Source organism: Anthonomus grandis, chromosome 2 (assembly GCF_022605725.1).
Source record: "Anthonomus grandis grandis chromosome 2, icAntGran1.3, whole genome shotgun sequence".
Classification (NCBI taxonomy): domain Eukaryota; kingdom Metazoa; phylum Arthropoda; class Insecta; order Coleoptera; family Curculionidae; genus Anthonomus; species Anthonomus grandis.
Window position 1 is genome coordinate 28,595,976 of NC_065547.1, and position 24,554 is coordinate 28,620,529.

At 33.3% G+C, this 24,554-nt stretch overlaps 1 protein-coding gene across 4 annotated transcripts in view; it reads left to right on the top strand.

Annotated features, from left to right (window-relative positions):
- The window catches only part of LOC126750368 (uncharacterized), a 90,371-nt gene extending 66,539 nt beyond the window's left edge, over positions 1 to 23,832 (top strand). For all 4 annotated transcript variants that reach the window (XM_050459966.1, XM_050459967.1, XM_050459965.1 and 1 more), the window contains exons 16-19: positions 5,391 to 5,563; positions 5,643 to 5,907; positions 9,374 to 9,615; positions 14,631 to 23,832. In XM_050459966.1, coding sequence (XP_050315923.1) covers positions 5,391 to 5,563; positions 5,643 to 5,907; positions 9,374 to 9,615; positions 14,631 to 14,665 — 715 coding nt within the window. In that variant the 3' untranslated portion in view covers positions 14,666 to 23,832. The remainder of the gene's footprint in view (positions 1 to 5,390; positions 5,564 to 5,642; positions 5,908 to 9,373; positions 9,616 to 14,630) is intronic.
- The last annotated feature ends 722 nt before the right edge of the window (positions 23,833 to 24,554 follow it).

A 24,554-nucleotide genomic window follows, 5' to 3' on the forward strand; every position in this document is an offset into this window, starting at 1 on the left:
CTTAAGAGTCAAAAATCTAGGGTAAGAGTAGCCATTGACAGGCTAACCTTATATTATTCTTCTGAATGCACAATATCTACTTCTGAATGCACAAGGTGTGTCTCTCTCGTCTCATCAATGAATATTCTACAAACGGAAAGCTACTTTGGACATTTAAACTTAGAAAAAGATAGATAGGACATTTTAATTTGGGATTATCGTCTTTTCTGCACATGAACAATATATTTAGGTGAATTTAAGGCATAAAAAATGTACTTAGGACTTTCTAATTTAGCCAAGGAGTCAGATACCATTTGATAGGTCAATAAAATGTAATAAGCCAAAAAAAGAGAATTTTGTAGTTAGGACGTTTTAATTAAGGAGGGCAGAATGGCTCTCTAACCTTAAGACCTACAAAACTTAGAACGATTTACAAAAGATGATATTTCAGCTTATTCCCACTCGAGAACAAGGCGGTATTCACTTGTGCCTAAAAGATAATACTGTAGATTGAGTAGAGGTCTGCGTTGATGGGGAAAGACGCAGGAGACGGCGCATATTATACAAAAATTCAATTTGATATGGTGCTATTTAGATGAGTGTGTAGAAAATCAATTAAATAATTGAATCGCTTATTTGAGAAACCCCATAAATCGACCATTTAACATTTTTGGAATTCAAAATCAATCTTTCTGATATAGTTAGGCACATAATTTGCTTTATAAACAATACACATCCATGCACTTACCAGTGCATTAACAGGCATATTGTCTTTACTTTTAAAACCCGATATGTCCAGGATTTTTCGAGCTTCCCGAAACAAACTGCCAGCTATAAATTTATCGTAATTTAGTAATAAACCAGGCCAAGTTTTTAAGTTGAAACACATCCAAATAAACGTAAAAAAGGTGTTAAAATTATTATATTGGCAGTGTGAAAGAATTAAGATGACACTATCACTAAAGTCTTGGTGTCCCAGTCATTATAAATAAAATTGCTTAAGTACAAATCCTGTGAAAATTGAAAAAGTATTTAACGTTTTAAAAGTTTTCTTGTGTATGTAGATTTCTTACAAGATGTGAAAGGAACAGTTATAACATATAACTACATAGATAGATTAAAAATTATTCGTTTCTAATTGGCATCTAACATCCTAGGCCCCGGTGAACTTTGTACCTAACCAAGCCCTAACCAGTCTGTCTAATGTCAAAATATCTATTAAGAATTTGGTGGCTGACTAAAGATAGTGAGTTGGTACCAGAAGAACTATAATTTTGTTTTTATATGTTTATTAGAAGTTTGTACTGTTTTATGAAGATAATTTAACTTAATTTTTAGAGAAAGTCGACTGTGCATTTTTTAAAGTCAACTTTTTGTTAACTTCACTATTAGATTTTTCCGCAGTTTTTTAATTACTAACCGAGTTTAATTACCTCATTCCAATATATATTATATCCTAAACGTTGAAAAATTTTCAACTGGAAAAAGGTGTGTGTGGACCTTTTTTTTCTCAGAACTATGTTTATGGGATTTATTTATATTATATTTAGAATGTATAGTTTTATTAGCAACATAAAGTGAAAATAAAATGGGGTCCATGATAGAGTTCTTAAGGACACCTTTGATAACTGATGAATAAACCAATATCTTATTTAAGTCGTGATTACGTAAAAAAAAAGCAGTGAGATCGATGTAAGAAGACAGGAATCAAATAGCTGAACACAAACGAGAAAAAAAGATAAAGTAATGTAATTTCGGAAGAAGTATATTATGATCTAGAATATCAGATTCGAAATTATCACTTACATCCAGAAGCACCAAGCATGTAACACTATGATTTTTCCTGAGTTAATCTAATGTCGTCAACCAATTTACAATACACACGTAATGGGAACGAGACTGGCAACTAGGGATAACGGAGAATTTAGCTAAAAGTGACCCCATTGGTTCAGAGATAGGTTTTTCTAAAATTTTGGATATTACTTAAAAGGTTATAAGTTATAGGCTATATATTATTAAAATACTATATATTACTTACTTGGCTATATATTACTAAATACTGTATATTACTTAAAAGATTATAAGTTATAGGCTGTAGATCTTTATATATTTTTGTATTTCATTGACTTAGACGTGGTAGTAGTATGATAATCGCTTTTTTCCAAATATCAGAAAAAAATATTTTCATGAACACACCTGTTTATTATACTTAAACGTTCATTTTTACAGAAAGGCAAACACAATTTTAAATCCCTGATCCACACCACTTGACTAGTTTTTAATTGAATTTTTTGTGGCGATACAAATTAAGTTCATGTAGTAGACTAAAAGTCAAGGGTGTATTTACATTCTCACTTCGATTATGCTTTATACCAGAAAGCTTTCATTAAAGGTTGTATCAGCAGCTGTATTGCAATGGGCATAATATTTATTTTTAATTATTATTACATCAACCAGTTCTGGTAGAATTTTAAAGTTAGGCTTATAAACCAGATTTAGTCGCTTTGCGTTAATCCAAAAATCCTTACAGAGAATTGATTAAAGTATGTATTTTTTTTCTCTAGCAATAGCTTACAAGCCGATAAAATCTCAAACGAGTAATTAATATAATTAATTAAATGTCATCGGTGATCCGTAGAACAATTACTTTCTCTTTAATCTTTTTTTTTTCTAAAAGGTGCATATTTATAAAATATTACTATTATAACAAAGTTACTTTTTGAGTATTGAATATTTTCCCACGGTAACCGAATAGCTTTGCTTTGGAATGGGTCAAATAAAGTGTTTGAGTAGGTTCGAAATTCAATATACAGTATTGTGCATAAATATAGCAACAAGCGATGTTTTAAAAAATATTATTTGCTCCTTTATTTATTCCATATTATTTTTTTACTTTTAAGTACACGCCTCTCTATTATTTATAAATATACCGAGATATCATAAGAATGCCAATGCAGAGTAAGGAACTTCATGTTTTTTTATTTAGACAATGCATAAATATAGCAACATTCTTGTTTCGCATTTATTTTATCAGTTAAATATCGATTTACCTGCTGTAAAGTTGTTATTTTTGAATCTCGGAAATAACTTAAAATGGGTCGCTCAAAAACCGTCTCTGGTGATGTAAGAAAAATTATTGTGAAGCATTACGAAAATGGTGTTAGGCAGAGTGACATTGCAAGAAGCTTACGGCTTCACAGGTCAATCGTATCCAGAGTTTGCAAAAAAATTCGCCTTACTGGAACAGCTGCACCGGCGCCCATTCCTGGTAGACCCAGAAAAACAAATTTGAGGATGGATAGGCAGCTGTTACGAATTTCCAAAGAAAATCCTTTTTTGTCTTCTTCCCAAATTTTGGCAAAACTAAAAGAAGGTGGAGGAGTAAACCTCAGTTCCAGTACCGTAAGGAGAAGATTTCTTGATGCCAACTTACCTGCTCGTCGCCCCGCCAAAAAACCGTTACTCTCAAAGAAGAACGTCAAGGCTCGTTTTCACTCTGCCCAATCTCGTGTCCACTGGTCTGTAGCTGATTGGAAGAAAGTCGTATTTAGTGATGAATCTAAATATAATTTATTTAGGACTGATGGAGCGATGTACGTCAGACGCCCCAGTGAACAAAGATTAAACAAAAAGTACATTTGCCCCACAGTTGAACATGGAGGGGGAAATATTCTTGTATGGGGATGTTTCGCGGCTCGTGGCATGGGACCCATAGTAAGAATAGTGGGCAAAATGGATCGTTTCATGTACGAAGGCATTCTGCAAACACATTTAGTGCCATATATGGATGAAGTCATGCCAGTAACAGCCATATTTCAGCATGACAACGATCCAAAACATGCCTCTCAATTTTGTTAAGAGGTGGCTATCCGATGAAAAAATAAATGTAATGGTCTGGCCATCTCAATCGCCAGACCTAAACCCTATAGAGAATTTATGGCATTACATTGACACCAAAATCAGGCACCTAACATGCTCTAATACAAATATTCTCTTTGAAATAGTGGAAAAGGCTTGGAAAGAAGTGAACAATGACTATATTATGAAATTAATTGAGTCCATGCCAAGACGATGTGCAGATGTTAAAGGAGATGATAAAGGAGATGGGGTACTACACGAAATATTGAACTGATTTTAATTTAGTTGGGTTATATTTTTTTTAGAATCAAAACTATTTTTTGTTGCTATATTTTTGAATAATAAATTTGCATAAAACAATTTGGTGTTTTATTTATTATGATACAAAAAATATGATATAATGAAAATATAAATAGGCTCTACCTATTCTTGTAAATAATATATAAACCTTACTTATAAAATAGATACTAAAAGATATATAACAGGAAAGTTTAATGTTGCTATCTTTTTGCACAATACTGTATTTTTCGTTGATTGTCAAGGCTGGATTAAACTATAGATAAGAGAATGATTTGTTAAAAGCTCTGAAGGCAAAATATTATTACGAGATATTATTGAATCAATTGTACTTTGAATATTATTGTTGATGTTTCTCTGAGACTCATTGAGTGAGATGTTTCGATGTATTTTCAGAGCTTAAATTTAGAATTACATGGGTATGAAATGTTAATTTTAAGATCACCGGTGGGAATAACATAAAATGGAACAGTAACGCACGTGTCTTCAGAGGACGAGCGATTTAATCGTAAAAAAAAAGAAAATTCTGTCTCTTATAAAAACATTTTATACCTTCTCCTGTGCCAGTTATTCTATACTTCCTTACCATGATAGCAATTAATATAGAATGAATTAGTAAATAATCTTGAAGAAAAATGGAGAAAATAAGGAATATTGGAGAAAAAAATGTTGGAATGGGAAAAACTAATTAAAACCTTAACGAAAGTTGTAATTTTTGAAAAACCAAAGTTTTGATGATATCGTGTAAAAAACTGCTTATTATAAAATATTAAACGAAATAACTTCAGTTTCGACTGTAGGTTTAAAACCTGAAGGTTTTACGGTATGCAAGGAATAAAAGTGTCTAGGCAGTTTTATTTCTGTGCCTTATCAAGATCTAAATATTTTTCGGTCACAGTCCAATCTACAAATTTTAACCTCCGGTGTATGCCCAGGCATTAAGTCGTAACTATTGCGAATTGGATGGGAGAATTTCTCGACAATCTCAAGAACAAATGATACCTAAACTAGGTGAACAAAAATATGAACTTAAACTAGTTGAACAAAAATATGAACAGCAACGGTATTAGCCGAGGCTTTGACACAATATTAATGTTAACGATTTATTTCCTTAACTGGTAGCAACCTCTTAACATGTTTGTATCTAAAAGAACTTGCATTCTCTCGTTCAAAAATTATCTTGCAAATCACCCTTTATTTTGACTTTCAAGAAGATTTTATTACAGTTTTTTTGTTAATTCTATTTTTTTCTTTAGATCGTCAGTACGGACGCGAGCCCACACCAAACTAAACAGTCCGGAGCTGAGCTCGCCGGTACCCAAAAACGCAAAAACCGCTCCAGCGACCACCACAGCCAAGAGAAAAAGAAACGAGAGCGACAGCTCGAACCATAGCCTGGAGGACCGCAAGAGGCCACGAAAAGGCTCAGGTAAAATATAAAACGCCTCGATATAAATCGTTTTTGGTTCATATTTAATCCTACGAATTATTAATCATAATTATTTTAGAAGCGTCGGATTTAGCAAAGAGGGCGAACAACGCAGTACCACAAGGGACAGCGGCAACGACCGGACCGAAACAGAAAAACGCAAAGACCGCCGGGAATAACGCGCAAAATGATGAAAGTTCGGACAGTGACGAGCCCCTGATCGAGAAGGTGCGGAAGACGGTCCCCAAGGGTAACGCTAATAAGGGACCCAAGGGAGCGACACAGGCGGCTGCTCCTCCTGCAACCCCCGCTAGTCAGATTAATAATAAAAGTAATACAAGGAGGTAAGTCATTGTCATTCCGGCGTTAACTTTTTATATAGTATATAATGAAAGCAATCAAGTAATGAAGCACCACATTAACCTACAAAGTCCATGACGGGCTTTAATGCAGGGTGTCCACTTTGTACTTTTGTACTTTTTGAACCTCAAATATTATATAGCACTGTATATACACGGAAAAAACGGGAAAGTGCGTTTTATAAAATCCTATTTTTTCTTTATTCTAAAAAATACAAATAATGGCATTTTCAGGGGTAAGAAATGAAAAAGAAAGAAGTTAAGTAAGTAAAAAATAATCTAGGCTCACTATGTTAAATGAGACCAAATGAAGTTTTATTTTTTTCATTGAATTTTTGGATTGTTAATTTCTCCTTTAGAAATTCTTTTCAACCATGTACACTTGCCCACAAAACTAACGGGACAACGAAAATTTGATGCAAATTTAATGCTTAATAACTTTTTCAGTATTGCATCGATTTTGATCATTTTTATCCGAGTTTTAGGCGGTTTTATTGTCGTAATTTTTTTTATATCGGAGCTACAAAAATTTCCAACTGATTTGCTGTTATACAGGGGTTAATAAAAAGTTGAATTTTACTCTAAACTTTTAAACACCCTCTGGAAAAAATTTACAAACTAATAGTAATTTATAAACTTTTTTTATTTGTAATAAAACCCATCTTTTCTTAACAACTTGTTTTTTGATTCATTCTGAATCTGTATTCTTAAAGAAAATGCTTAAAGGAAACAATGCAATAATGCTTTATTAGCAACAATTTTTTTTTAAATATGGATAACGGTGGTATTAAGATTTATTGATTTTTTTTCTAAAATGGTGTTTTCCTACGAGTTTGAATAACTCATTCTTTTGGGCCTAGTTTAAATTAAAGAAGCCAAAATAAGCTTCTAATGCAGCCAAAGTTTGAAACTCGCCGTAGTTCTGCCTTCATTCCAACATTTTCAACATTTGCCAACATTCTTCCCAACATTTTCGTACAATAAAAATTTTCTATAAATAAAATGTTCTATAACTAAAGCTTATAAGCCTATAAAGCTAAGGCTTATAAAGCTTATTAACCACATGTTCTTCTAAGCACTCTCTAATGTATCTGTCAGCATTAATACCGCCTTAAAGTGTAAAAATGTCTGCACGGGCTTCCAATGAAATATCACTTCACACCATCACCCCTCCGCCACCAAATTGCACTCTAAAAGAGATACAACATTGGGAGTACTTTCTCCGGTCCTTCTCCATAATCTTTGACGTCCGTCAGGTGAGTATCACGTAAAACGAGACTCATCTGTAAAAAGAACATTTCGCCATTCGTCTATGTCCCAATCCGCATCTGTAGCAGGTACACGAGATGTTAATTTTTCTGATCCGCTAATTTTCTTCAACCAAGGTACCGTGAACATCTGCCAGTCTTCTTACCAAAGCTGGAGCAGAGGCTGTTCGCTCTTGAAGACGAAAAAATCGATCCTCAACTGCGTTTGTGACCCTTCGTTTTCCCTGTCTAGGTCTAGTTGAATAAGAATTAGTATGTCTGAACTTTTGTATCGCATCGGATACCGTACTGCGTGGATGGCCAAGCCTTCTGTAATATACCTAATCGGACGACCATCATCTCGAGAGCAATGGCTTGTGCCACTTCTTCTGAGCTCATCGTTCTTAAACGTACGCAATAGCTCCGAAACACGTTTTCAAAAATGACTTAAAAAACGCTTCAAAAAAACTCAAAAATGTACAGCGAAATTAAATCTGCAGTTTGTTCATAATAATCTTTTTGACATGCCACAATGCCATGGAAACTTCTAGATATTTCTTTTGTCATAACAGCCAGCTTTGCAATACTTTTAAAAACAAATTCTTGCTACTAAAGCATTATTGCATTGCTTTTTCTTTAAGAATACAGATATTGGAATGAATCAAAAAACAAGTTGCTAAGAGAAGATGGGGCTTAAAAATTCAGCAAAAAGAATCATTATTCGGCTGTGACTGTTTTCCCCAGGGAAATCCAATTTCACTCTAAAAGTTTAGAATAAAATTCGGCTTTTTATTAACCCCTGTATAATAAGAAAATCAGTTGGAAACTTTTGTTGCCACTTCCGCGTCATCCTTCACCCAGTCAACACGTGGTCGTTCATTTTCCTTTCCTATCCTTCAGATTCCTTTCCTAAACCCTTTCATATAAAGTTTTCTATAACGTTCATTTAAGTATTAAATTTTGTGAAAGTTATCGATTCGGGAAACGGTACATACCCGACGGTTTTCCCGAAACTGGCAGATTGCCTAGTAGCAGAGCCAATAACCTAGCAAGCAACTTTTGCAGCTTCGATATGAAAAAATTCTGACAATAAAACGGCTAAAACTCGGCAGAAAATGATCAAAATCGATGCAATACTGAAAAAGTTATTACGGATTGAATTTGAACCAAATTTTCCTTGTCCGGTTAATTTTGCGGCCCAGTGTATAACATGTTTTTATTCGGTAAAGATAAATAATTAAAATTAAGATTTCATGTGACCTCTGATATACCTCCTCATACTAATGTGTGTTGTTGATTTTAATTACCTGTCATTGTCAAGTGTGTGTAATTAATTGAGTATTCAAATGAATAGCTTTTAAAATTATGTAAATACGATGTGTTGGAGTGTATTATTCTGTCTTCGAAATGAACGGGTAGTATTTAAATAAATATCTAGGAATGCGACAATCTGGTAGAGCTATGTAAGTTAAACCTGTAGATTACCGAATTTATACTAAGGTAAAGAAAAATTAACTTCCAAACGAAAATAAAGAATAATTAGGTAATTCAAAGCGTGGCTGAGACACATCATACGTCTTTATTTTAAATTGTAGCCACAGCAAATGTTGCGCGATATAACGACGCTAAGTATTTTAAAGGGTTATAAATATCAATATCGTGAATGGCCTTGCCAAAGACTCATTGGCGATGCGATTAAAGAATGGTATTTTATTTTACTTCTCATTTTTGACAGTGCATAATTCCCTGTCAAAAATGAATTTCTGTCTCAGGATCATGGATACAATGCATCTCTGTTTTAAAAAAGAAGGGTTTGTCAATATATGTTTATAAAGAAAATGAAGGAAGTTTTATTCTGAACGCAGAATACGCTGTGCAATTCCGGACACCCTCTATAAAAGCTTTATAGTAGCTTTTAATATTTCAAAACCAAATTTTTCGTATAAGACTTTTTAACAATTTTAAAAGTTCCAATGTTCAACGGCAATCTGCTGGGTACAATTTAGACCTTTATTGATAATACTGATAGACCTGAGGACTTGTGTAAACCGATTGACACAGTTGAGCCCCCGAGGAAATTCAGCTCACATCATGTGTACGAACCTACAATTGACATTATTCTTATCCTTCCCCAAAATAAACCCATTAGATATTTTTTTCAAACTAAAAATTTCCAAAGTATAACAACTAAATTTTTCGTCAAGGTCTTTAAGGGCAGGCCACCAAAACCAACAGCAACAAGACAAACAGCACCAACAAGAAAAACCGCAAATCGACGTGAAGCAACTGCCTGCCCAGAATACTCGGAGTAGGGAGAAGGTGGTGCAGAATCAGCAGCAACAGCTTGGGAACAGCCAGGCGGCGCAACAGCAGCATCAGGCGCAGAACGCGCACCACAGCAACGCTGAAGCAGAAGCGGCGCTTAGGAGAAAAACGCGTAGTGCAGGTGAGTTCATTTCTCTAATTTTACTTGTCCCAATGTAGAGATCTGGTGATGAATATCAAATGCCACTGATAGAGCAGAATGAAACATTTTTTAACGAAAATCTTATAACAACCGAAATCTCATATCATTTCAGTTGATCTTGTTTTCATTTATATTTGCATACATTCTATAAAGGAGAGACTGAGTTTTGACTGTAACTTGTTTTCCGTAACTTTATATGTAATGGTGATGATTTTAATTTATAAATGGGTAATGATTTTTTTGACCATCTAAATCAGAAATTCGGACATTATGCAGGGCGAGAATTTAATCATCAGGTACTATTAGACAAATCTAAGAGATTATCAGGAAACCTCTCTCTAGCATTGTAACCCAGAGTGGGCTTCACAATCAGTCTCCAGTTTTCGCGGTATTACCACTGAGTGGTAAATACCCATTTAAGCGCAATACAGAATCGACTGAGACATTGTTTTCTATTGTGAATTTCTTTAAATATATGGTTGAGGAGGGTCTCAAATATTGGTCCACTCCCCCTCGTCCTGTTCCAATCTATCTCGCAGTTTTTTCGTTGTGATATATTTTGTTTTATCTTCCTTGATTCAAAGTCTAATTTCTTCTATAGACTTTTTCAGTTATGTAACTCTCTCATGAGCAAAAGCCAGCACTATACAAGGATCCTGATTCCTTAAGAATAGGGTTCTTATTCTTGCCTTTGGCATAATGCTCTCAAAAACGATGTTAAATAGAAGTGGCGATAACGCATCTCCCTGCTTAAAACCACCGTTGATTGTAAAGAAGATCGACAGTTTTAGTTAAAGTCTTACTGCACTAGTAAATTCGTTTACATAAGCTTTTGTAAGATTAATTAACTTTTTGGTATCTCCTGTTCTGCCATGGCACTCCACAATTCCATTCTTATGAGGCCATCATATGCGTGCTTAAAATTTATAAATAGTTGGTGCAATGTTCTGTTGTATTTACAAACACTTCTTCATCAGCTGCTTAATAATGAATATCTGATCCACTGTCGAACGGTTTTTTCTAAAATCACACTGGCAAACTCCCAATTGATACTCTACACTGCGCTCAATCAAAAGTCGTTTCAATATAAGAAAATCGGTGCATACAAATTTGCTGTATTTTAAGATTAAAACTTAGGTCCCGAAGATGCTAAATGCAACGTTAGCGGAAAAGTGTCTAGAGCAAATTGAAGAGTTTTAGTTAGTGGTAAAACTGTTTTTTTTATTTATTTTTTACATTTTAAAGAATTTTTTTATTTACTTCCCGCCCACGGTATATTTTTCAAAGAAAATGTTCTTTGAAAAATTTATACCAACCCTTGTAAGAGCCTTGATAATGAATCTATCAAAAGAAAGGTAGCGATGGGCTGGTCTTTTTGAAATTTATTGCTATATAATTTTTACAGGTGACTTTTCTCCACAAATGAAAATGACAATCTTTTAGTCAAGAGTTATGCATTTCGATGAGTTCACCTATCATTATCAGACTCTTACACTACATAGCTGTGGTGTTTACGTTCATTTGTAAAGAAAAGTCTTCCCGGTTTTTCTTGTACGTCAAAAAATGCCCCCTGATGCATAAAACACAGCTGCAAATTAAAAAAAAAGATACATTAGTAGTAATTATTAAAAAAAAAACTTTTTTAAAGTTTTTAACACCCTGTAGATCCTAAAGTAAGACATTTAGGACATATATTCATAAAAAAAATCTTTTCTCACATTTTTTGTTCATCAAACTTCGTAATCGTCCTGTAATGTTTGTTGGTAGAATTAAATTAGTATCACATGGTATTACTCCCAATTCTCTTTCTTCCTTAACTACAAAAAAAATAGTTGGTGACGAACTAGGGAGTAAGTGGCAATCCCAGTTGTGAATATCTTTTAATTCGCTGGACAAAGTCGTTTTTCTCCTGGTCTTTAATTGAAATCTTTGGACGTCCTAATTGCGTCACTGATAACCCACAGTCTAAATATCTAGTATCTAAATCTAGCGCCAACATTTCTCTGAGATTCTTCATTTCTGGCCGCCCGGACAGTATCTTCACGTTGGTCTTACGACCACTGTTTTCTTAGATTTTTACAAGTTTTACTTATTGTAGTAAATACGGCCCAACGTAAGGTTATAGGTAGATGTAAGGTATCCCGAACGAAAGGTGTGCATTTGAAACAAAAAAAGGATAATTATGTGAACAAAATATTTTTAGATTATACTCTATTTCAGAAGTGTATAGAGCAATAAAATGGGGAATTCCGTTCTGTTTGGCTACATTTCGTGGTAGTTCATAGGCGCAGGTACTTATAATATTTATGAATTTAATTTTCACGGATTAAATGCCTTTATTTTGAAAGAGATTAAATACTAAATAAATACTTTTAATCCTTTTGTATAGGGACCTATCTTTTAACGCTTTGTAACATGCAAAAATGGGGTCAGGTAATATATACAGACTATAAATACTTTTAAATCATATTTTAAACGTTAGTAGTCACTGCTACGCTGTAGTGTAATCACAATATTATTATCCCAATATTTAAAAAATGGAGGTATTCAGTCCAACGAAAAGATGTACTAAAAATTCTCCACTATCGCTGAGTGAAAAAGTTATTATTTTAAATGTACATGATTGCATAAAACACGATTACCCTAGTTTTACTGTGCAAGAAATTATTGAAAAATGTTCTCGAATGAGTGGAATTGGAAAGTCCACCATTTTCAAATTGTTGCGGGAAAGAAAAGTAGCAGGTCAAGTGGAATCTCCCAAGCAAAAGCCAGGACGACCTACAAAAGTCCTTGATGAAAATGCTAAATGTATAATTCGAAGAAAAGTTCACTCTTTTTATTTTAAAAAGGAAATACCCACCCTAGACAAAATTTTAATGGAGCTTGGCCGAGATGACAGTATTCCGTTGATAAGTAGAAAACTTTTATGGAAAACTTTAAAAAATATGGATTTTGCCTGGGAAAAGCATATAACCGCAAAGCACTTTTACTGGAGAGCGGCGAAATTGTTTGTTGGAGACGACAATACTTGAGAAGTATCAAGCAGTACCACAGGGAGCAAAAGAAAGTTTTTTATCTTGATGAGACGTGGATTAACGAAGGTTATATAGTCCAAAAAATGTGGCAAGACAAAAATATAACCAGTGCTCGCCAAGCTTTCATAGAAGGCCTGTCTACGGGTATTAAAGTACCTTCGGGAAAAGGAAAAAGACTTATAATCACACATATTGGAAGCAAAGAGGGATTTTTAAAAGAAGGTCTGCTAACTTTAGAGTCGACTCGCACAGGAGATTACCATGAAGACATGAACTCTCATGACGTTTTCGAGGACTATTTTGGTGAAATGATAAAATTTCTTCCGGCTAATTCGGTGGTGGTTATGGATAACGCAAGCTATCATTCACGGCGAATAGAGAAGACGCCAACTTCAAGTTGGAGAAAGCAAGAAATTATCGATTGGCTGACTGCAAAAGGTATTGCGTTTGAAGCAAATTTGATAAAAAAAGAACTGCTGGCAATAGCAAACTTACACAAAACTCGTTTCATGAAATACGCCGTGGAAGATATAGCCGAAAAATATAATATAACTGTACTGCGCTTACCGCCATATCATTGCGAACTAAATCCTATAGAACTGATATGGGCGCAGGTAAAAGGATTTGTAGCAAGACAAAACACGACTTTTAAAATGAAAGATGTTAAGCTATTGTTTGATCAAGCCATTCCGGAAGCGACACCAGAGAATTGGCGAAAAGCAGTCCAGCATGTAATTAAGCAAGAGGACAAAATGTGGGATCTTGACAACCTCATCGATCAGACAGTCGATCCTTTAATTATAATGTCAAGAGGTGATGACAGTTCGTCAGATGACGAAGAAGACTACAATCTATTATAATTTAAAATTGTTATACACTGTTCAAAAAGTGCCAGCCAGTGACATTTTCAACTGTTTTACTCTACATATTATGTTCAATAAATTTGTGAAAAAAATATATTATTCCATTTAAACAAAAGTATTTTTCTAAAATAAAATAGCATTTAAGTACATTAATTATAAGGTAAAAAACAAGTCCCAGTTGCACGTCTTTGGCGAACCGTTTTCAATGTTTATCAGTGGGTAACAATGGGCAAAACTCATAAATTGACCCAAAACCGGGTGGCACTACCTGCAATCAACGAAAAGAAAGAATTTTACATTGAAACTAATACCCAACTAAGGTAGTGGCATAAAATATTGGTGGATCACCAGGTACCACTTTTGCATACCTAATGAGGTTTTATTGCTCTACACACTTCTGAAATAGAGTATAGATGGCTAATTAACCTATGGATTGTTTTAGTTTCTTCGCTAAACAATAAATCGAAAGACACGACCTCAAATTCTGTGGAAAAATCACAAGCGCGTAGAAAATCCGTGGTGGGGAAAATACCGTCGGTATATCTGATATATTTCGCTTGTCTTTGTAGTTGGTGGCAGCATTTTCTCTAACTTCTCACAACAGATTTGGGCTAAAAATTTATTTGTTCTATACATTCTTCTCCTAGCTGAAGCACATTTGTCTCTTATTTTACTTGAATCGACCAATATGGGATGCTGTGTCTGTGTGAACCATTAGATCATTTGGTTGTCTGATCTAATTCCTTTACTTTCTGCCTATCCACAGAAGTCTGGCTCTTAAAGCTGATTTTTTATTTCATTTTGCGTTGGACGTCAATAGATGTATAAAGATGAGGTGATAGTTAGATAGTGATAATAGATAGTTAGACGGGGTGAAGTCTATATGTGACTGAGTAAAAAGACTAAGTTATCCAAGGTTACTAAGAATTTATTTGAAAGATTTTTTTTATAGTTTGCTTTCCTATAAAAAACTAAGAGGCATCCCTCATTAAACCATTATGATATTTTGTAATAAGCAGTCGTAATGAGTGAATCTTCGAACATTCCCAAGCTGTAAAGTTAAAGCCGCAATTAATTATGTTATTTCTTGTTTCAGATGTAGAAAGCAAACGCAAAAAAGAGGTAAAGTGACATCACGGTACCGGCTGGCCGTTCGCGGAGGCCGGCCACCACAATCACCGTTACCTCCAACTGCTACCAGCTTACCAGTCGTACCTGCACACTTACATTTCCGCCGAAGGAGAGGTGGAGCAGGAGGACGACCCTGCGTCATCCTCCTCCTCCAGCGAAGAATGCTCCTCTTCCGGGGAGGATCGCCGGAGCAGTTCCTGGGCGACGGATACTGACGATTGAGTGGGTACAAGTTGCGATGGCGAGGATGCCGTTAAAAAAAATTGGCAACTATTACGTACTATATGGGTGGCTTATCGAGAACTCCATCGTGGGTTGTAGGAAACGTATAAAGAGGTATATATTGAAGGTTTGGAGACGTGGCAGGAATATTGGGTGACAAACAACTTGAATATTTTGACAGTTTTAATATGTCTGGCTAAGGCTATGTTATTAATTTTTTAGATTCCATGAGTAACCTAAATGTAGTGTATGTATAATGTGATTGATTTTCTTAAGAAGTAGGCTTTGGACATTTTTGGCAATAATTAAGGGTAATTTTTTTTCTCACTTATGCAACGTTGCCACTCCTATAGTACTCCGTAAAAGTTTAATCTTCAATGCAACAGCATATGAGAAAAAAATAAAATTTTAGCATATAATATCAAGACCTTTTGATTTTAATACAGCTCTAAATTTATTTTGCATAAAATTTAGTAACTTGTCATGTTTTTTACTTATGTGACTTAATATCTCTTACCTATTTGATCCCAGAGACTTTATATTGGGTTGAGATCAGGTCACTATGGCATAATATTAGGTTCCCATTCCATAATATTCACATTATTTTCTTGAAGTTAATTTTTTACCAACTGTGCAGCATGTTTTAGGTCCTTGTCTTGCCAAAGATAATCTTAAGATAACCGAATAAACATGTCGGTCCATTATTTGCTCTATGCGAACAATTGGACCTTGCCCGGATCTAAAAAAACAACCCTGTACCGTAATTTCACCCCCTCCATGTTTATTAACTGGTACCATTAACTGGTACTTTGGCTCAAACCTTTTTCTGACTGGGCATTTTAAAGTTGATTCCTAATTTATCCCATCACTACCAAAAAGCAAAGTTTTACTTTCGTCACTGAATAACACCGTATATCAGTTTTCAGTGCTTCAAGGAGTATTTTCTAGCGAATTTCATACATTTTTATCGATTTGTTGGAGAAATTCAGCGCTTCTTCTACAGGGCGATGTTCTAATATTTCACGCTCTACCAATCTGTGTCTACCGGTTTCAAGAAAAATTCTAAAACTTTTTTACTGGTTTTCTCGCTGTAGCTGTGGAAATACGCTAAATTATGGGATCAGCGTAACGTCGGCGTTCGGCAAAAGTCGTTAAGTCCAACAAGTTAGTTTTGAGATTACCGCGTTTAAAGTATAAATGCTACAGGAATATAAATAAGTCTAATTTTTTAACAGACATCAAGAAAAAGTGGAAAAAGAGATATATCTATTGTAAATTAATATTTGATGGGTGTAATTTTTTCCAGAACAAAAAAAATGTGTTAATGAATTGTCCTTTTTTTTCTCTCTGGTTATGATATAAACATATTAATAATTATTACTGAAATTAAAAAAAAACTTAATTTTGGTTCTTGCAAATTGAGAACATATTAAACATACAAGTGGTATAATCACTTCTAAACACATCATCACCTTCCTTGCTTTTCTAGTTCTATTAGAAATCGCAACCCAGAAACAAGTGCCAAATGTAAATTATGGTGAAGATAATTTTATTCATCGTCCATCTATATTGCAACAAAGATGGTCGCAGAGTGGCTATACTTGTATTTACTTCAGGCATACAGAGCACCGGTCTTTACGTGGCTTAAAAAATGAGTAATTGTATCCTTGACAGAATATGTGTATATTGTAAGAGATGTAACTTCAAACATTTGCCATTACCAATGCCTACTTTGCAAGAAATCGATCGCCGCAGTTCATTGTGTGGCGTCCTATGTAGGATTGTTAGATTTGAATTAACGAAGTTGTTCAAGTTCAGTTGTTTACTTCCGCTATAACCAAGAATGCTTAAAGTGAAAATATTTTAGTCATGTGTCAACGAAAACCCATGCCACCTTGCCAAACTTTCATTATTTTCCTATTTTTAAGTTTTCCTATAATACTTCAATGCAGTTCCCGCTTAACTACCGTAATATGAGGCATCCTTTAATTGCAATTTGACCCTCCTCCGCGCCACCATCCAACCCTATTTTGAGTAAGCCGGGTTTTTGTTGTTGTTCATCGGGGGCGGATCACTTTATAATCGTCGCGCTAAATGATTGAGTTGCATTTCGGTTCATACGACAGCTAAAACTTGACTAATGTGCCTTCATATAATTAAACTACTGACAAAAAGTGTATACTACTTGATGCGTGTTCAAACTAGTAAGACAGCTGTATTTTTATTTTTATTTACAAAATGGAAAAAAATCGTTAAAGTATTCCGCCCCCGAAGGTATGAGGTCGATCGCCTTTGCGAAATCTTCAAAAAAACAAAAAATATACACACGATTGTGATAGACGCGTAAACTGTGAAGGCTCGTTGCTAGTTCGAATAATAACAACATGATAGTCGCGATTTATCGTATTAGACATGTAAGGCTTCGTAACGATTATGTTGTTTTTTTTTTGTTGTTATTTGTTGTGGTTTGTGAATTAAAATCGATAGTAGCGTTAGGCGTTAAGGTCGGTTTCAGGTCCTAAAAATTACTAAATCAGGGTCGAGAAAGCCAGTGATTTTTATTTTTAATACTGATGTTATACATTAATTTTTATTTAATTAATTCTTAACTCTACGAGTTACAGAGACATGTGTAGGAAGTAAAAACATACATAAGATCGTTTCAAATTATTATTAATTTTTTGTTCATAGATTTTGTTAATTTAACTACTCAAGCTTTAACCCTTTCAGTATATATTCTCCCGTCCAAAGGACAAACCATTTGGGTTCGATTTGGAGCAAACCATATTTGTTTGTTTTGAACTTTATTACTTTATTTTTGTCATATTTAGTGTCAAAAATGTCCATATTTTGGATTTTAGGCCGTGACTTTTTTTTAAGGACAAAAATACGAAATTATTTTTATGAGAAACGTGATATTTACGCAAATACAGATAAATGCTTATTACTTTTATTTGGAATGAAACTTTACAAAACAATTGCTACCTTTAATAATGCATAAATGTATATTACATTTTGAACAATACTGCTGTGCCCTACGTCACAACCACGCATCTACAGGAAAGTTATTTTTAAATAAAATGAAAAAAAAAGGGTTAATATGTCATGTTTTCTGAACTAAAAAAATTCTTAAGGAAATTTTTGGACAAATAAGCAAATATGTGCTTTTTATATTAAGTATTTCTTCAATTGAATGAAATTGATCAACTTTTTATTTGGGGTAATGAAATTAAAGTAAAAAAGACCAATTACTAAAAAAGGCATTATTTCAGTATCATTTCATAATTACAAATTATAATATTGTTTATTACTCTATTGAGTTTCAGTATTTCAAATAAGAGAGTACAACTTGTTATTTTAACAAAAAAAATATAAACCTTTTTCTTGGTAAAAAAAATAATGATTAAGAAAGATGGCAAAATTATAAAATGATAAATTTATCGAAAATAGATCAAATCGTAGATTTTGCAAAAAGCAAAAACGCATTTTTGGAGTTTTAACTTAAATTTTTTAAGATATGTACCTTTTTTTTGTTACACCTCTTGGTTCTATTTGAAAAGCTGGTAAATGATGGTAATTTTGTAAGAAACCTAGCTCGTGCAACTCCTTTGAATTATATTATTATTATTGTCTTTTAAAGCCATATTCAAAAGCTGGAGTTCTAACAATAGCTTTTTCTAGAAATGATTTGGGTAATACATATCATCTAAATATGGACGGGAATTCGTTTTTTAACCTTTGGTTGTGATGAAAAATCCGGCCACAAATAAAAATGTTGTCAGTGGTAGATAAAGTTGGTTACATTTATTTATTAAGTTATGCAAGCCATGCCATTAACATGCCATCTGTTAAATAAGAAAAAGGAATAAAAACAACTTATGTTTTCTTTGGACCCACCCGACACAGCTTGATGCCAAACTACAACAAATGGTGATGATTGAAAATTTCTTCATATGCAATGAACTTTAGGAAAATATAGGCTTTTTAAACATTTTAATCCTGCGTCCTATAATTATTTTTTATTATTCAGCTTAGCCTCGTAAAGTAAGAATTATCTGTCTCTGATTTTTAGAAGTCTTGTTGATATAATTCCCTTGATCGTTTTGCCTGATGAATATGGATATTCTACTCATCACAATATTCGTAGTCCGGTTTAAGAAATTTAGAATTGTGTTGTAGATTGTGAAGTTTAAATTCTTCGCACAGTTCACATTCCTCGTGACCAAGCTGTGTAAAAAAAACTATTTTTCTTTAGTATTTGTAGGTCTAAAAAATCTTAAGAGTTTGTAATTCTAAAAGTGTATAGTGTACACATTTTTATAAAGCTCTTTTTTATTTTTCTTTATACAAATATATACTATTCTTTGGACTCACCTCTCAGCTCTTATCAATTCTTTAATTCCATTTCTATCTTTATTTACTTTTAGTATTGATAATTTTTTTAAAACGTTAGTTTTATAAATATTGATTAACACAAGATTAATTTATACAGAATATTGCCGTACAATATTAGCTCATCATATTTCAACATATTTATTAAGGCAGATACATTTTTAAATTAAAGTAAGGCAATAGTAATACACTCTGAATACACATTCATTTGACTTTGAATACACCTACCGTCAGTTTGTGGTTGATTTTAACATTTTCTCTAGTTATGTTGTAGTTGTTTGATTCGTCATATGTTGGTAGTACTATAATAGCAAAAACCATGCCTGACATTCGTCATTTACTAGATTTTACTGCTTTTTAAGTTTTCTGTACTTCCAGGTTCTCCTTTCCTTGTGAAAGACATTTTCTTGCCAATGCGACAATAAGCTTAGATCTCTCCGAAATATTCATTTCTAAACATTAAAAAAACACATGTAAACACAAATTAAAAAACACAATATTACATCATACTTATATTATCACATTTTTGACGATTAAAATGTACGAAGATCATTCAGTAAAATATCTCTAAAACCCTCAAAGAAAAAACAAATTTTACTAATATAAAATCACGATAAACTAACGCATGTGCGTATCTAAATAAATATGCTTCGACTCCGGCGAGTTTTGTTGTTGTCTAGTTAAAACTTTTTAAAAAATCTTTGTTGTGCTATCTATATATAAACTAATCTTTGTTGGTTCTTGTTGTGCTAATTCATTTTTGCTGATAACTCAGTTTAAGAAAAAATGTAGATACGCGGTTCTGACTTAAGACGTCAGTATGACAGTCGGGTATACATGCGGCATATTAGTGAAGTATTTTAAATTACATTCGTCTTCTAACGTGATAAGTATGTATTATTTAAATGCCAAATTCTCAGTTGAAAGATGAAAAGTCAGAAAAATATTTCATGAAATCAAATCTTTTAATACTCCAATTATCTGGCAGAAATGTTAAAATGGCTCAATAGCGATATTAAATTAAACATCTTTTATATATCCAAAGGTATATATGTACTTGCTTAATATCTAAAATAGTTTTTCTTTTGGTGAAACCTACTTTGCTTGCTACAAGTCCACATCAAATATCCAAGGTCTCCAGTATGATTATTGTTAACTTCAATAAAATTAGCAGTGAAAAACTGCAAAGTCTACAACCCTAAATCTAATCTAACTCTGCATCTGATGTAACATGTTTAAGAAATTCAAATGATAATAACAAATTTAATATGAGGGTTGAGAGAGTAATACTTGTAAAAGATAATCAAAACATTGTTATACAGATATTTCAGAATAAATCGATTTCTTAGCAAGTAAGAATGGCTATGAACATTTACAAAAATTGAATAATTAAAAACTCTTTCTAAGCAATTTATTATATGTTTTTATTATTGCCGCTCTAAACTAATTTAATGTGCTTTTCAAGCTTTTATGAAATCCAAAGATTTATTAAAAAAGAAACTAGTATACTACCTAGAATATTTTAGTTTTATTTAAATTATGGTCTCAATGCACAGAATAGACATACAGTATAATCTCTCATAAGAGGACACTTGCGGCTTTCCTCTATTTGTCCTCTTAAAAGAATGAAAAAACTACAAAATTTTAATATATATGTACAAACATAAATATTTATTAGAATAAGTATCAGCGAATACACATAAGACATATATCAATGTGTTTATTTACAAATTCTTAAATAATTCACGCATATTTCGATTTTTTTGCTTTAGTAATTAGACGGGGTTGAAAACGGTATTCTACATTTTTAAAATGTTAAAATGCAATGTAGTCTTGTTTTTTTTTAAATCGTTATTTACTTTGTGTAGTTATTGTGTGGGTGCTTTGAACTACATGAAGCTTGACATCGTCTTCTTTCTCTTCTATCAGAGGTGCATGTTCAGGCATATTACCAATCGCGTCGTAAATGTTTGAATTTATTTCTTCTGTTGTTGCAACATAACTCTTAATTTTTTTGTGCCACGTTTATTTTTCTGCACCACTTTTTTATTTGAACTATTGTAGATAAAAAAATCTAATGTAGCATGAATAATGTACAATCAACTTTATTTTCTTGAAACCTGCTTTTTTAAAAATTACAATTTTGTATTGTTGCCTGCAAAACTTTATATTAAACAGTTTTGTTGTAGTAAAATGTCTTCAAAACATTAATGGACTTTGTTAATTCTTAATCGGATTTACTTCATCCATTTTTCATAAAAGATTCTTTAAAATTAAACCTGGGTAATAGAATTTGTAACTTGATATGATACCCTGGTCTAAAGTTTCACACATTGAGGTGGTAATGGGAGATAAAAAGATATCTTATGTTTTGTAGCTTTACTTCACGAGGATGGGATGCTGGTTTATCCAAAAATAATAATGTCCGTTTGCCGAATTATTTTTCGATCAAATCTCCGCATATACACTTGAAAGTTATTGCATGTCTCTTACGACATTTCCCCAGCCAACCATTGCATTGTTGGCAACTTTTCATTTTTCTCCTATTTCTTGAGCCTTCGCTAGTGTCTGATATCGGAATATTTTGGTTACGGTAATGGAAAAATCAATTGAAATACACTTTGACAATTTGAAGTCCATCCGGTCTGAAAAACTCTTTTTACTTTTTATTATACTTTTAATTACTTGACTCCCGCTGCAGGAGATTTTTTTTTATTCTTAACGATTTTCGCGGCATCAGTTTTTTCGATATTAAATTTTTCGGCGAGCTTTCGAACTGATGAATGTTCATTTTCAGCCTGCCTAAATAAAATCTCCATTTTTTCATGGAAACTAAGAAGTTTTTTTTACAAGGCAAAAAATGGTAATTTCCTCATTAGCTCGTAGTGCAATATATATCACTAATATGCCAATAGACTTATTAGAGTGTGCGGTATTGGATTGTTACATGGAAAAAAAGGCTACACTTTGGTTCCGAAAAAGTCGTCGGATAAAGGTGTCCGCAAGGAGAGGTAATAGAATTGAAAAATTGTTTGTTCAATATTTTCTGCAAATTTTTAACAAACCGATAAGTGTAAGATCTCTATGAGACATTTATATTTTTGTTTAAAAATCTGTTGCACGAACCACAGGGGATAAGTAGGACACCACAGCAAACATAAATAATTAAGGTCTTTTTTAGCAGTTTATAACTTTTTTTTAAACTTTGCTAAAACTATTAGTGCCACTCTGAACTAATTTCAATCGTAGTAAGAAAAAAATTATGTATAATATTTAAATTATGGTCTCAATAAACCTATTTGTAAGAACTCTTGAGACGGTTAAATTTTCTTTAACTTGCAAGAACAAAAATTCTATTTATTACTTCATTAAAATTATATTTTGCAAACTTTTAACATTTTTTTGTGTAGTTTAATTTTATTTATACATTAAGGGTTAAATAATTCACAAAAAATCTTATGGCCTGTAACCGACTGAACAAAACAAAATTTGTTTCGGATATTGCACATATAAAAAATATTTTTAAGGTACTTTCGTGTGTCGCAATCGTTTGGTGGTTCCCTTCGAATATTCAAGAGTGTTTTTCTGTTTCATTGTTGTATTTTTATAATGAATTAAATGCTAAGAGAAATAAGGAAACTGGTGCGTGTAAATAGTCGGACAGAAAAACGTACTTTTTCTCTCTCTCATTTACTGCGAGAGGCGGGGATAGTCTGTGTTCGATAGAATCTGTGATTAAGCTGTTTTTCTACTTTTTATAATAATCATTAAATTATAATATTAACGCGTGGGTCGCGTCTCGGCTAGCAACAAGAAATAGCCTTCTTCACCCAAAACACAGTGTATATAGATAGGCAAATCTGTACATAGTATACATAAATCGATTAAAGTTAGAGCGTATTTGCATAGTGAACAGAGGTGTATATTAACTAAAATATTATTGTACATGTGGTATTTTACATACGGAGCTATACTTTGCATAATAATATATTATACATTATATTTTAAGTCTCTTTTTTTCGTTTCACGTTCGAACCGGTGGTTGTGCGTAAGCGAGAGCCGGATCACAGACCAGATTTATAAACTTTGTTTTATTTTTGTTTTTCTTTTTTAATTAAAAATGTGCAATATGTTTTTGGTTTAATTTTGCAGGTTTATTTTAACGATAAATCTGGTCTTATAAGGTACAAAAGTTATTTAATAGAAAAGAAGCGCGACGGGCTCTAAAAGAGCCTTGATAAGTAAGGGAGCTTTAGTTAATTGTAACTTAGATTGTATATTTGCTACGTTTTTAAGTAAATTATTATTTTAGTTGTTAGATCCTTACTTGACGCGGTTTCTTTCTTCGACTTCAACACCCACCGCTAACGAAAAAATAATAATTTTGATATGATCGCAGAAGTAAACTCTGTTTGCGGTCGGTTTTGGAGCTTTTTCTTTGTTCTGGCTTACGTTACGTATGACGCGGTTCGGCTTGTAATGTTCTTAATTGTAGATTGTGGAAAGGTTGATTATAAAATATACATTGTTAAATAGAAATACCTTGACATTTATTGACAGGAGTTTTATTTCAAGAATACCCTTTTTTGATACTCCAGCTTTTACTATAAACTTTATTGTATACAGTTATCATTAGAATAATACTTTCTGAATAGCAGCACAGATATAACGTACGAGTATAGTAACAAGTATTTTTGACAGCCGAAAAGGCATTAACTTGACTAAACTCTGATTAAAAGAATCTATTAACAGTGATTTGTTGTCACGAATTACAGAGAGGATGCCATAATAGCCGTTGAATTTTTTTCATGGTGAAATAATGATACAGGTTGGAGAATAAAGTACTTCCTGCGCAGCTGCGTTGATTAAAGGGCCAGTAGGCCTTTCTGTCTTCTTGATTATGCGCGGCGTACGGGGATGGGGGACAGATAGCTCGAGGACAAGGACTTAGTTTGTTTGACAAATGTATTGTGTCGCCTTAGGCTGTACAAAGGGCCTTACCACAAAAGGCCGAGGGTAGTATAGGGTGTAACTTTGACCATTGGATTTCAGCTGAGGGGCGTTATCAACAATAAAAATACCTAAATTAAGAAATAGTTTTAAATCCAACTCTTCGGATAATATGCCCCGAGTTTCCCCGGAACCTAGCTATCCGAGCCAACTCTTCCCTCAGGTAAGGAGACCGACTGGGTAACTGCAGGTAATTTATCGGTTCCCCCAAAGGCCAGAGTTATCCCCTTACAAGGGTATTCCACCCTTAGGCGGAGACCAGCGG